Source organism: Stegastes partitus, unplaced genomic scaffold (assembly GCF_000690725.1).
Source record: "Stegastes partitus isolate 25-593 unplaced genomic scaffold, Stegastes_partitus-1.0.2 Scaffold578, whole genome shotgun sequence".
Taxonomy (NCBI): domain Eukaryota; kingdom Metazoa; phylum Chordata; class Actinopteri; family Pomacentridae; genus Stegastes; species Stegastes partitus.
Genome location: NW_007578309.1, coordinates 341,430 through 354,938, shown reverse-complemented (window position 1 = coordinate 354,938; position 13,509 = coordinate 341,430). Strand labels below are relative to the sequence as shown.

At 40.1% G+C, this 13,509-nt stretch overlaps 1 protein-coding gene across 1 annotated transcript in view; it reads right to left on the bottom strand.

Moving 5' to 3' along the window:
• Positions 1–362: 362 nt before the first annotated feature.
• The window catches only part of enah (ENAH actin regulator), a 164,714-nt gene continuing 151,567 nt past the window's right edge, over positions 363–13,509 (bottom strand). The window contains exons 11-15 of the mRNA XM_008288868.1: positions 13,369–13,420; positions 13,069–13,135; positions 8,005–8,089; positions 5,748–5,805; positions 363–4,157 (exon numbers count right to left, since the gene is read on the bottom strand). Coding sequence (XP_008287090.1) covers positions 4,120–4,157; positions 5,748–5,805; positions 8,005–8,089; positions 13,069–13,135; positions 13,369–13,420 — 300 coding nt within the window. The 3' untranslated portion in view covers positions 363–4,119. The remainder of the gene's footprint in view (positions 4,158–5,747; positions 5,806–8,004; positions 8,090–13,068; positions 13,136–13,368; positions 13,421–13,509) is intronic.

Sequence of the window (13,509 nt, the reverse complement as noted above, 5' to 3'; positions counted from 1 at the left end):
AGCCATGTTGTCGCTGGTAATGGGCTGTGAAACACAGGCTGACCTGGTGTGATGACAGATGTGGGCACAGCGGGGAGGAAAAAAAGAGTCCTGCAGGGAATTCAAAGGCTGATTATTCTGTTAAAGTAAAACTGTGTAAATCTTAAAAAGCAGAAATGCATCATCTTACATAAAAAAAAAAAAGTGAATTCATAAGAAACAAAACAATTAGAACCAATAAACTCTGGGTTTTGCTCCTACAGCCTAAACAAGTCAACAAAAGCAGCACATGTGGGCTGATGTTAGTAAAACAGGAGCTCAAGAGAGGACTTTAGGTGTTCTAATGAGTGAAGCTCAAAACTTGCAGTGACGAAATGAAACAATTTCTAGTCTTGTATTGCAATTTTTATTTAATTTGCTCAAACAAAACAATATGTTAGCATGTAAGAAAAGACTAATTAACATGAGAACAGTATGGTACAATGCAGATGATAAAAGAATAAGCCTGGAAACCCATCCCTACGAACCGTACTTCAGCCAAAGTCATCTCTGCAATTATTCCTGCAAATTCACAACTTCAGCTCCCTCAGCAGAAAAACTGGGCTCGCAGACAGAGATAAATGTGTCCATCATTAACATGGAGCAGACCTCACTGCAGAGGACAAAACAGTTATTTTATTTCTTCTCAGAGATTGCCAAGTGTGTAAAGAAAGCTACGCTGCTGAACACAAACAGTCTCTGTGACGTTTAAATGGCATGAGGGAACACAGAACACTGCAGCCAGACTCATCTGGACTTCCAAACAGGGCTTTTAGGTTTAGAAAAATCATCTCAGACTGAAGATCATCTTTGAACCTCTTATAGGCCTCATGTGTCAAAGTTTGATTGTACTTCTGAGCTGTAAGAGAAGCGACTTCAAGCAACTCTACGGAAATAAATCACATTTATGTAAAAAACAAAGAAGATCTTGGTGCAAAGATGTTTTTCTTGGTGGGAAACAGTACCAAAGTCATTGATCTCTCCCTTCAAATCAACATGACCATAAGGAAAAAAAAGACAAATTAACAACTGCATGTGATCATAATGACAGTCCCTAGATATTATTACTAGTCAACTTTTAATCTTTGACATATTAAATGCAACTTCGGAACAAGGCACAAACCACATAGCATCACAAAGAAATAAACTTTTCTGGATCACAACGATTCACCTGCCATCACAACATCTTTCAGTTTTTAGATCTCTTGACAAAAAAAAAAAGAAAAAAATTATACAAAAATAAGAAAGGCGACTTTGTTGAGAGTGATAATGTTTAGCAGGAGACTGAATCCTTTGGTGAGAGAGCGACAGAGGTAAGTGACTGCTGTCAGAGGATGTTGGATTGCTCTGTGGGTTTTTGTTTTAAAGTGCAATCGATGCTGTGTAAACACTCAGTATGGGGGGGAGCCTTTTGGCCGGGTGTTTCTACTTGAACAGAGGTGGATGAGAGGATGAAATGGGTTTATTAACACAGAGTTTCAATCTGAACGTCCGACGAGAAACCTCAGTTGTTTTCGTCACAGCATTTTTTGAACCAATCTCAAGCCGATGACAGAAACTGAAGGGAAAAATGTGTTTTCTCAGTGTGTGATTTCACATCATTTGTGGCAAAGCTATAACATCAAAGCCCTTGAACACAGTTGTACAGAATCAGATCCAAAAGGGGTGTAAACAGCCGCCACTGAGCAACAGAAGTTTAAAAGCTGTGCATGATAATAATTCATTATCCAATTTTGCTCATGAAAAGTGAGTTTGCATGAAGTGGTTGGACAGTTGTGTGATGTTTGGTGGATGCCAAAGACACCAGACTACAAATTTGCATTGAAAATCTGTTGGGAGTGTTGAGTTTGATTTTGAAGCGTTTAGATTCATCAATCAGAAAGTAACATTAAGGGTGAACTGTGCAGACAGTATGCACACTGTATTGCTTTTTAAAGTCTCAGTCTGAAGCTCGAAACAACTGAGGTTCATCAAAATGCAGAACTTGTCTATCACCCCGCTGTGGGTGGCTGTTCAACAGTCATGAGGTTTGATTGTATTTGTAAAACTGTCTTTCCTCGGGATCTCATTCAGACAACAAAAGTACAGAACTGCAACACGGACTTTTATCTGTTCCCCTGACTTGTAAATCTTGGAGCCACAGCTACAGTATTTGAACATCAGTCCCTCAGTTCCCGACATATCCCTCTCAGGTTGATTGTACTTTGAGATTTTAGCAAAACAAACTCAGCAGCGAACTGAAAGACACCTTGAAACAAATGTTTTTTTTTTTCAGAATGGAGTGACAGTTCCCTTATCTGTATGTAAAAGCACAGGGAAAATACAGTATTTCATTTCTGAGGATTTGACAGAGGCAGGAGAAGAAGGCAAAGAAAAAAAAGATGAAACAAACACGTCATCTGTAAGCACTGGTGAAAGAGTAAATGGCACATTCATGTCCGCATGTGGACACCATCTCTTACACATTTGGGTTGTCTGGTGCACCTTTAGAAAATCTGACTTTAGAAATGCAGTAAAAAAAAAAAAAAGAAATCAGTTCAGCTCCAACGCAGCTAAAGATACAGTATCCTTGGATTTTTTTTTGTTTAGAAAAAAAGTAAAAAGGAGAGAGTATTGTGATTTAGAAATCATGTGAATTCATGAAATCATGTGTTGCTCTGTTATTCTTTCACATCAGCCTTCAGTTTCACAGAAAATCTGTCATATATATATATATATATATTTGACGAGAGGTGGCGCGGCGACACAGTAACATTGTCCTACAGGGGCTCAGGAGGGCCAAAAGAAGGACAGAGAGACACTGAAAACGTTTGGTGGTGTTGGGGACTGGGGCAGGTGGGCCTTAAAAGTAGATGCTACACTTATTGCTTGTAGTAAAACTCGTGACAGTTAATGCAATTTCGTGGCAGACTTGTGACCCTCGCCGTATAAAGAAAAACAACAACCGAACATGCACCGAACGTACCTAAAATATGACAAACGTGACAGAGACTGAGAGAAAGTCTTTAAATCAAAAGGAAGTTCTATCTACACGTCTGGTCGTGGTCAACTAGCATGACGGGTGTTAGTGAATCAGCACTTTTTGTTGACGGGTAAAGTTTGGTAGAGAGAGCTACGGTGACAGGCAGCTGCCCTCAGCGTCTCGTCCACCTGCCGCTCGACGGCACGAACAAAGAAATGACAGTAAAATAGTCTCCACGGAGCGCCCACCGGTGATTATGGATCCACAGACGAAGAGACAGACGAGAGAGCGTCCTGCTTAAAGATCGGATTATTGAGCTACTTGATATGGCCATCGACTTACACTGAAACAGACATGGTTGATAGATACTTTTTTTTTCTTTTTCTAAATAACCTTTTCTCTCTTTTGTACATATTCAGGTTAAAATAGTATTTGAGGAAGACGAGCTTTACAGTGTCCTGCAGTGGTGGACTTCACCAGAGACTGTCAGTCCCTCACACACACACTCACACACACCCACACACACACACACGCACACACACACGCTACCCCTATGGCATTATGGGAAAAAAAAGTTGTATTTTCCATCCCCAACTTGTTCCTGTCTCCAAACTCTCTTAATAAAACGTGCCTTTGATAGTAAATCACAATAGTTCTGATTCTTGGTTAATACAGTATCGTTGAAGAGTTCAGTATTGTGTTTTTTTGTGTGTTTTTTTTTTTTTTTTCTTGTTATTGTAGGACAAAGAGAGAGAAATCATCTTTGCATAAAGACAAAGCTTCCCTGTCAGACCGTGCACTGTCCTCCAGGATGCGATGCCCTCAGCAGGAGGGGGGGAGGTTCGGGGGGTGAGACGGGGCAGCAGGAACACGAGGCTTCGCAAAATGGATTCTGTGAGTCACAGCTATCGAGAGTTACAAGCCTCCCACCACCATCCTGTCCACTGTTGGTTCTGTCTGACACTGCTCCGCACCAAGTAATGTCCTCTCTGTGTAGTAATATGATTGTTGTCATAGTCACCGTCTCCACCGCTTTGCTGTTTCGGTATTCTGCTGTTATATTGTCATGTCTTAAATGGGCCGTGGTTGTCTGTCGGGTCACATGGATGTAGATGTTTTGAACAGGGAGTGTGGATCCTCTACGCCGTGCTGGACTTGCCCAGCTCCTCCCTGATTGCTGAGGACACACACAACAAAGACACAAGTTAACGTCACCACCTGAGCTGGTAATTTGGACATTTTCCAGCCTTTCTTTAAGAAACAGTTTAAGGGTGACAGGAAACGTGAGGAAGGAGAGAGGAGGGAAATGACAAACGGCAAATCAATGCCATGAGTCAAAGTCTATGACTGCTGCAGTGGGGACTCCAATCTTTAATTTCTAAACCAGGTGAGCTATCAGGGGCCCAACCTGAGCTAATTCTTAACTCAAGTCTCAACATTTCTAGGAAGGACTCAGGCAATTGTTTTCTTGGTCAGTACAGCATTTCTCTGATTAGTGGTGGCTATTTTCTTCAATCAGTTAATGATAAATCTAATAAATTTTTTAAAATGTGATATTTTGGCTCTGATGCAGACATCTCACAAGTACTAGTCCACCAAGACTACAGGAAAAATAGTGAGAAGTTCTCTTTCATTTCAATAAAACATATATGGAACATATGTAAATAAATAGTGAAGTTTTGTACTTCATGTTATTATATATTCTGACACCAGTATTTTTGTTTGCATCTAAAATATAAATCAGTCTCCTTGATTGCAACTAATCAAAATTGGAATTATCTGGAAAAAAACAAACTGTCAACTGACCCCGATTTGGCACCAGTGTGTGGTGCATTTAAAGTTACAGAAACAAAACTTAAAATAATCTTATAGCAAACAAAATCCATGGGACTGAAATGAGCCTTAGACAAACTGAGAATGATGCACATTACATTCTTGGTTATCATTCTGCAGCTTAGCTTCATGATGTTCTGCATTTATGATGGCAAAGTTTTTAACCTGAATCCTTTCATCTGATAAAAATTGGGGAGTTTATTTAGGTGAACAACAGAAATGCATTTTGACAATCGTGATTTTTGAAGGAAAGTGGAAAGTTCAAAATGGCAGGAGCTGTCTTTCCAGTTTTAAATAACACTAACTGCGGACTGCTGAAGCTTATAGGGAATCCAAATGTTTTGGATTGTTGGGTGTTTCTGTCTCTGTCTTTGTGAAGCGCTATGAGATGACTTGTTGTTGTAAATATGCGCTATACAAATAAAATTGAACTGAATTGAATTTAACCTGCTCTGCTGGAGTCCAAGTGTCTTTGTATAACAGGCACAGCTCATGTCACTTTCTGATGTGGTTTATATGAATTATTTGAAATTTACATAAGCTGTGTGTTTGTTCAGTGGCAAAGGTGAGACCAATAGGAAGCCCCTCTACCCTCAGTGCAAGAGGGTTTGTTTGGCACCACTATGTGCATGTAACTGGCAGTGTCTGCAGCAAACTCATTTTGTGCAGCAGCATCCTGCCAAACTGAAAATCCTGCATACTGCTGCAGGAAATGAGTGTTGCAGCTTTTTGAGGGCAAACTACAAATAATGCATATGAATAAGTTGCGTGTGGCAAGTTTTCATGAGCATAAACCACATTCTCACTTTGAAAGGTCTGAGTCATATGAATACTTTGATGTCATGAATTGAAAATGTATGCTAGCTACACAAAAAGATGTACAGATTCACTGCTAGAGGGCCGTCTGGCAGCTTTGTCGACTAATTAGAATTACCATCAATGAGCTCTTCTTTTAGTTTTGACAGCTCCTTTCTCATCTCATCGAGGATGTCCTAAAACAGAAAGAAAACAAAGTCACATTTCCATATAAACGTCATTATACCTCAGTGAAGAGACAAAGCAGCTCTGGCCACCACACAGCTTTCAGTTCTACCTTTAATTCCCCTTGGAGAGTCACATGACATTAAGAGGAGATGCTAACTGACAGTTTCCTTTGGCTTTTGGATTTAGGTAAAGGCACTGCCAACTGGCAAAGGGAGATCCTCTGTCTACTTTACAAAGTAGTTAATCTCTGCACTGGGAGTCTCTGTGAGATTAAGCCCAAAGACGTCCTAATGACACCAAGATGTAAACAAACAGAGAGAGTTTGTTTGTGGATATACGAGCATTAAGAGCCCTATGTTGGATCTATAACCTCCGAAACGCGCTAAATGAGAGAACGACAGAGAGTGTGGTAAGAGAGGTTATGGGGCGTCATCTGTCTCCCAGTCTCACCACTGTGACCAGTTATAGTGATAGATAGGCAGGACTCTGAGAGACTCCACTTATCTAACAGGCTCATTCACAGAGGTCAGAGGGAGGAGCTGCCTTATAACAGGACGGGTCACCGCACACACCCAGCGCACACACTGCCGACTAGAAACAGGGCTGCACACTTTGCAATGACAAAAAAACCACACACAATGGGCCAGAGTCTGTGAAAGCAGATGCTGGACTCTAACACAAGACTTTGTATATCTCAGCTAATTAACAACCCAGCAATAGCCAATAAAACACTAAACCTGGCCATTTTTTATAATCAGGACATTTCTGAAAACTAATTTGACAATACTTCATAATTATTAATTGCGATTGCTGATGAACTGGCAGCCAAAATGGAACCAAACCTTTAATTTTGTGGAATATTTCATTTTCATGTGTGATAATAATTTACCACCTTAGACACATTGCCAGTATGACTTCTTACTTTTCTCTCCTCATCTTATTTTAGCTTATGTATTCTTATGTTCAGTAATCTCCTGTACTTGTATCTTATTGCTTTTCTACTCGGCACTACATTTTCTCATGTTAGGTAATTTTGTTTTTCTAAGCAATTTATGGTACAAGAATTTCCTTCAGGATTAATAAAGTTTGATCTTATTCTATTAACAGCAAATGAAATGAGGGATCCATTATTCACCACCCAAAAAAAAAAGGTAAAAATGAAAACACTAAATAAACTAATTCACAGTTGGAATAAGGTCAGAACACTGTCAGGTCCAGAGAATGTTCCAAATTATGGACAGTGTAGGAAGTAACAGGATTAACAATGCATGTCACCTGCACAGTTAGTACAAGTAACAGAGAAAACCCAGACAGCACCAATCCAGGAAAGTCATTAAATCCTTCACTGTAGTTTGTAAATACTAAGAAGGAATCCATTAAGGGTGGAGTTCCATTAAAAACATTTAATAAAGTGCAAACGCCAGTGACAAAGATGCCAAACATACACCTATGGATCCTTTTGCTGACTTCTTAAAGAGCCCATTTCATTTACAGGTTTCTTTTTGAGGTGCACTAGAACATGTTTACATGCTCCAAAAAATACATTATTTTTCTTGGACTGTACATTTCTGTGATACCTCTTCACATTTAAACAATCAGTTTTAGCTCCCGTCTCTTTCCTGAAAAGCCCAGTCTGCTCTGATGGGTCAGTCAACAAAAGTGAAGTAACGCTGGTTATGTACTGTAACCGTAGATCTTAACTTGCAGGCAGAGAAATGAAGCCCAAGTAGAAGCTGTTCCAGTTGGGAAATTATAATGGTACTGGGAGGCAGCTGCTCTGTCTTTGTTTATGGGTCGCAAAATAGCTGCGCAACTGCTGCAATGCAAATATGTTATATGTTGACATAAATAAGCAACAGAAGAAAAGCGTTGCCTTCAATTGAGGTGTTTCAGGCTGGTAAGGTGCAGTATTTGCCTTTGCTGTGGAACTTGGGCTGTAAAGGTTTGCAGACTTCCTACACTCACAAAAAACTACAATACATTAAAGAAAATGAAAACCCCATGAAGAACAATATGGGCCCTTTAACCGCTTCACAACTTGTTGGGTTGGATGACGAAAAGAAAATTTTTGTCACCCATTGATAGACGCTAACTTCAAAATGACAATATAATATCCCACTTTTCATGTAGTGAAGTGACATTACATGACAACAAAGCAACATTTTCAAGTAAAAATCTGTGAAACGTTGTTCCATGTGTTCACTCACCTGTTTCAATCTGTCATAGTCAACAGCTTCTGTTGGCACACCGTTGGCACTTAAGGATGCAGTAGGTGTAGGAGTGGATTTAGGTCTGTCAAAAGAGACAAAGAGTAGAAATAAGCTTAGAGGAAATAAAATGAGAAAGAGTGCTGAAACAGGATGATCACAGAGCATCACCAGGTACTGCACGGTTGTAATGTATAAACAATATGTGTTTCTCCTCAAACCAAAGAATCTGACCTCCTACTAACATCTCAACTTCTGCTAATCTTGTGATGTAACATTAGACTGCAACTTGCAACATGCAACCATAATGGAAGAACAGTATACTGTAGATCTTAAACCGCCACTTATTCTACATATTTCAGCATCGGGGAGGATCATATATTCTTGACATTTCCCGCATTTGGTGGATGGTTATTGATATGATTTCCACATTTTCTGCTATAAATTCTTCAGTCAAACATAACTGTCATCAGTGCCAGGAGAACACTTTCCTCAGTTTTTGAGTTACTTTTTGTGGCATCTGATTGCACAAACGGTTGTTCATTGCTAAGTTAATGTCTTAGCCTGATGTAATATTTATACACAGAGGAGATGCTGCCAAATCTGCCGTTAGGCGCCAAATCCCGGTTGCATGCATCATACACATTGGAGAAGTGCACACAGCTAAACATGCATGAAAACACACCCAAAAGCAAAGACACACAGTTCTCAGCAGCCCATGAAACTTAACACAGAAAAAGGTTCCTGTAATGGTGTCAGAACTCTGCAGATCTTTCAGTGACTCCACAGAAAATAAACAAATAATGCAAAAGGTGTCCATGTCTAACTTATAAAACAAGTACGTGGAAGCACCAAGCACATTTCTAGATTTTAGGAAAACTCTACAGTTGCAGGACAAAGTAAGTGACGCTTCTGTAATTATGTGCATTTTTATGAGACAATCAGATCTTCATCTGTTAGTTATTATCAACAAACACGGTCTAATAGGACATGAATCACTGTGTTATGATTGTCTATATTGGATTCATTCGAAGTGCAGGTTGGGAAAAGTATGTGAACCTTTAGATTATTAAAATTAACAAAAGCTAACTGCAGTCTAGTGTAATTCTGGGGTTCAGTTAATGAAACATGAACTTCTCTGATGCCACCAGTCCTGGACAGCCCACCATCATGGAGGAGAAAATGAATCTCCAGGTTTATTATGTGTCATAAGATACCTTAGTGTCAGGACAGCTGTCTGCCAGCTGAAGCTCAGCAGAAGTTGGGTGACACAGTGGGACAATAACCCAGAGCATCGAACTAAAAATATACAGAATGGTATCAAACAACAAGAAAATCCACCTTTTGGAGCAGCTCAGTCACCATACAGACCATAAGCCAATGAAGAAGCTCTCAGAAAGCCTTTTACACCAAACATCCTGAGGATCTGGCTGAGCTGAAGCAGATCACTAAAAAAGAAAAGTCCAAAATTCCTCCTGAAGGTTGCTACAGAAACGCCTGTTTGAGGTTGCCAAAGGAGGTTCACTCACTTTTCCCAGCAACACTGAGAATATTTAATGGGTGTATTCAATAAAGACAAAAGATTTAATTTTGCATGCTATTCACTTAAACAAGTCTTTAGCTGCTTTTCTCTGAGCCAAGCTGCAGATGAGCTCCTGACTGTTGTTCAACAATCACAGGCCTCATTTCATGATGTAAAGTTGGTTTTGAAAGCTGAGAAAACCAAATTGATGATGTTTTCCAGAGCTCACTGCCAGATTTTGGCTGTTGCTACCATTCAGACTTTAGGTGGAATCTTGATTTAAATATCCTCCTACAAGAACGTGGGTGTGTCGGTGGATGATAGGCTCTCTTTTAGAGTGCATATTGGACACCTGAAGGTTACGCTGGGTTTTTATTAACGAGGGCATTAAAGGGACATGGCTTGATTTAGCGCTTCAGGCTATGCTCTTAAGTGTTTTAGACATTATTTATATGCATGCCGATGCCTCTGCTCTTCACTGTTATCTCATGATCTGTTTTTTTGGCCTGCACTAAGCCCGACGAGACAGCAGCACTAAACTTACTTACTTACGTAGTTTTCTATCACTTACTAACAGCTGTTGTAATAATCTAAACGGCTGCTGTACAGGGCGCTCAGGATTCACTTTGAATTCGGTAGAGCCACTTTCTCTCCTGTTTCCCTCCCTGGTCCTGGAATAACCTTCAGAACTTACTGCAGCTCCATGATTTTGTCTCTCTGGGAGATTTCAAAGCTCTGATCGAAAGATGTGTAAGATGGATAGCTCCAGTCCTTTGGTTGTTTAAATGTGCTTTACTGTCGTGTGTCAGTTGTTGCCATGCGTCATTTTCTCATCAATTAAACCTTTTTAATGGAGTGCCTTCTTGACCAGCCTCTCTTGAAAAAGAGATTTTAATCTCAATGGACTGATAAAAGGTCAGAGATCAGAGCAATTTCCACAGAGTTCACATTCTTGCCACTGTCAGTTTAAGGATGGAACTTTTTAGGTGCAGCACAGCTTCCTGGGACCTTTTATTTATGTTTACACATCTGAAGAAAAGCGAAGAGGATGCCAGCTATTAAGGAAACGCTGCTCTTGTTCTCGACTCTATGTGGGAATTTATCAGGCGCAAAAATTCACAGAAGCAAGCCAGTCACTTTCAAGAGAGGAAACGTGGCAGGAAGGAGAAGTGAAAGAACAGGAAGTGAGCTCAGCAGCAGGTCATTAAGTGGCAATGGGCTGGAAGCTTTCGGAAATCATGCCTGTGGTCTTTGAGTTGGATTTTTCAAGGCGCTTCCGGTGGGAGAAGAATGCACAACAGAACAAAATGAAGTGACTCAGGTAGAGCAACAGCTGCGGTTTCCTCAAAGTCTACAGCTTTTAGAATTTTACACAAAGGAAAACTGCAACAAGAATAGTTTGTTCAGTCTGATGTGTGTTTAATGGTCTGCATGTGAAACTTGGGCTGTACATGTAAAAAAAAAAAAACACTAATATGTAAAAGTTAAGGTCTATTTTGAATATACACGATAAGGGATTGATGAGGTTTTATGGTAAATTAAACATGTTCCAATGTGGAGCAACACTATCACACCATGCCAAGTGTGGTTGGTCTGCGCAGCTCTCTTAGTGTCTCATATTATCGACACTTTTAATAAGCTGTCATAAAACCTCATATCTGGTCTCTTCTCTTGTGCACTCATTCACTTACACTTACACACAGCCTTATCTCGTAGAGCCTGCTGTATCTGTTCTGGCTCCACCACGATAAAACTGTGCCAAGTCTGCTGTGCGCTGGGCGGACACTCCTTTTTGTGTTAGAGTGTGCGATAGGGTGGGTGTACAGTATGTGACGCACAAATATGGATTTCCCTGTTCTGAAAAAAGAAAAGTTTCGAGTGCAGCGGACACAGCTAGCATGCAAACGACCAGATCACATTAGAAATCCATCACCCAGACAAACACTGGTTTAGGAAACACCACAGGACACGCTGGACCAAATGGCACACAACAAACAACAGACGAACAGAGCCAGCCCCCTGCAGGCTGGCAAATTTGGAAAAGAACACAAAGACAAACACAGGATTCATTCCAAACGTTTCATCCAAGAATAAAAAAAACAAAACAACAAAAAAAACACTCCTCTCCAACAAAACCACGTCCATCACAGCAAACCGCGATTTAAAAAAAAAAAAAAAAAAAGGAGTTTGATTCAAAGGAAAGGATTTCTCAAACTCTCCAAGGGCCTTTTCTCTCTACCTGTTGGAGGAATCTGCTGCTGCCATGGGATTTCTCCACGGAGACTCTCGTCTGTGTGAGCAGCAGAGACACTGACTTTACAAATTACAGCTTAGCATCTATCTATGTGCTGTGTGTTCCTGCCAAACGGGACGGCTTTGGCTTGTGGCTGCATTACAAAACCCCACTCGGCTTCACGTTTGCTCACAGGTGAAAAAAAGGCTAATTTTAAAATTCAAACTAACACTTGCAAGTTATTTTTTTGTGTTTGTTTGACCCATCGAGAAATTCTTACACATCTAACCTAATGACTACAGTTTGATCTCTGGAAGTAAATGCAGCAACAGATTTGGTCGTATGTTAAATTTCTGTTTGCTTATGATGATTATGCAGGATATTCTAGCGATACATTTATTGCATCTTCTACATGCCTTTATTTATTTATGGTGTTCGATAATTAATGCCACATGTGATGAATAAGATATGATAAACTTTATTGATCCCTCATTGGGGAAACGTACACGTTACAGTAGCTTGATACAGATGAGGCATGTAAGAAACAATTACAAAAGCACAATAAAGCTAAACATAAAGATATAATAAAGGTATAATAAATACAATGTACAAGGCATTATGTTTGCATATAATATGAAGGACTACATGTAAAAAAGTGTTTGTATCGTGTTTTTTTATAGTCCTGAAGCCTGTCCAAGTTAACAGAAAAGTAGTTTCTGGGAGGCAAAAATATCTGCCTCAGTGATGATCACATCATGTGCTACTGAACTAATGATGCATTCATGTCCTCAAGGCTTGTAAACCCACATAGATGTTAACAGCTCAATGATACCCAAAGCTAAAAGTGAGGAAACCACAGTTTGATGTGACAAAGAACATCCACGTGGTTGTGAAACATCCAAAAAAAACACCCAAAATAGTGGCCTCGATAGCTGTTTTCTACGTCCTACTGTCTCCTGTTCATTCTCACACACACCTCTGTAGTCTTCCACACCGCCAGTGTGTAAGTCGGGTGTCTGAACGAACATCCAATGCGCACATGAAGGCGACGTAAGCTTTAGTGATGTTAGCTAGTGCTGAACGGCCCCAGCAGTGCATCATGCTAAAGCTAGCTGATGCTAACGCTTCAATGTGCTCCACTAGCGTTAAAGCCTGAGAGTAGCATCAGTGCCAGTCATTAAGATAAATAATGAAGGTTAATTATTACTTTTTTTTCAACCAATTAAGATATAAACTGGATGTAAAATGCAACAGCATAGATAAATTACACAATAAGACAGAAAAACAGAGAAGCAGGGAGAAAACGTACCTTCCAATAACTGGAGATTTGCTACCGTTCATGGTGTTTGTTCTTTCCCATGGCTTCCTGGGCATGTCTGCAGAAGCACAAAATACATAAGAAATGCAGAGAACAAGCTCCTCTTCCTACGTGACATCGAGTCCAGAAATTCAGGAATCATCATTTTACAAAAACAAAGCTAATTTCAATACAGATTGGAAACAGAGGACTTGTGTGGGATGCCAGAATATTGCTAACTAGCATCCTGGTTGCCTGTATTAGCTGCTAACGTGGCTCCTGGTGTTTCCGCCCCTGAGTCTTGACACTCACCTGGTGTGCTACAAGCTGACACTTTAGGGGTCGTGTTTATTTCACCTTCCTCCTGTAGAGCACAAAGAAACAGAGATCAGAGGTCAAAGATGCTCAGGATCACAGATGTGACTAGTGGTGATAATCAGAGGGTGTTTTTTT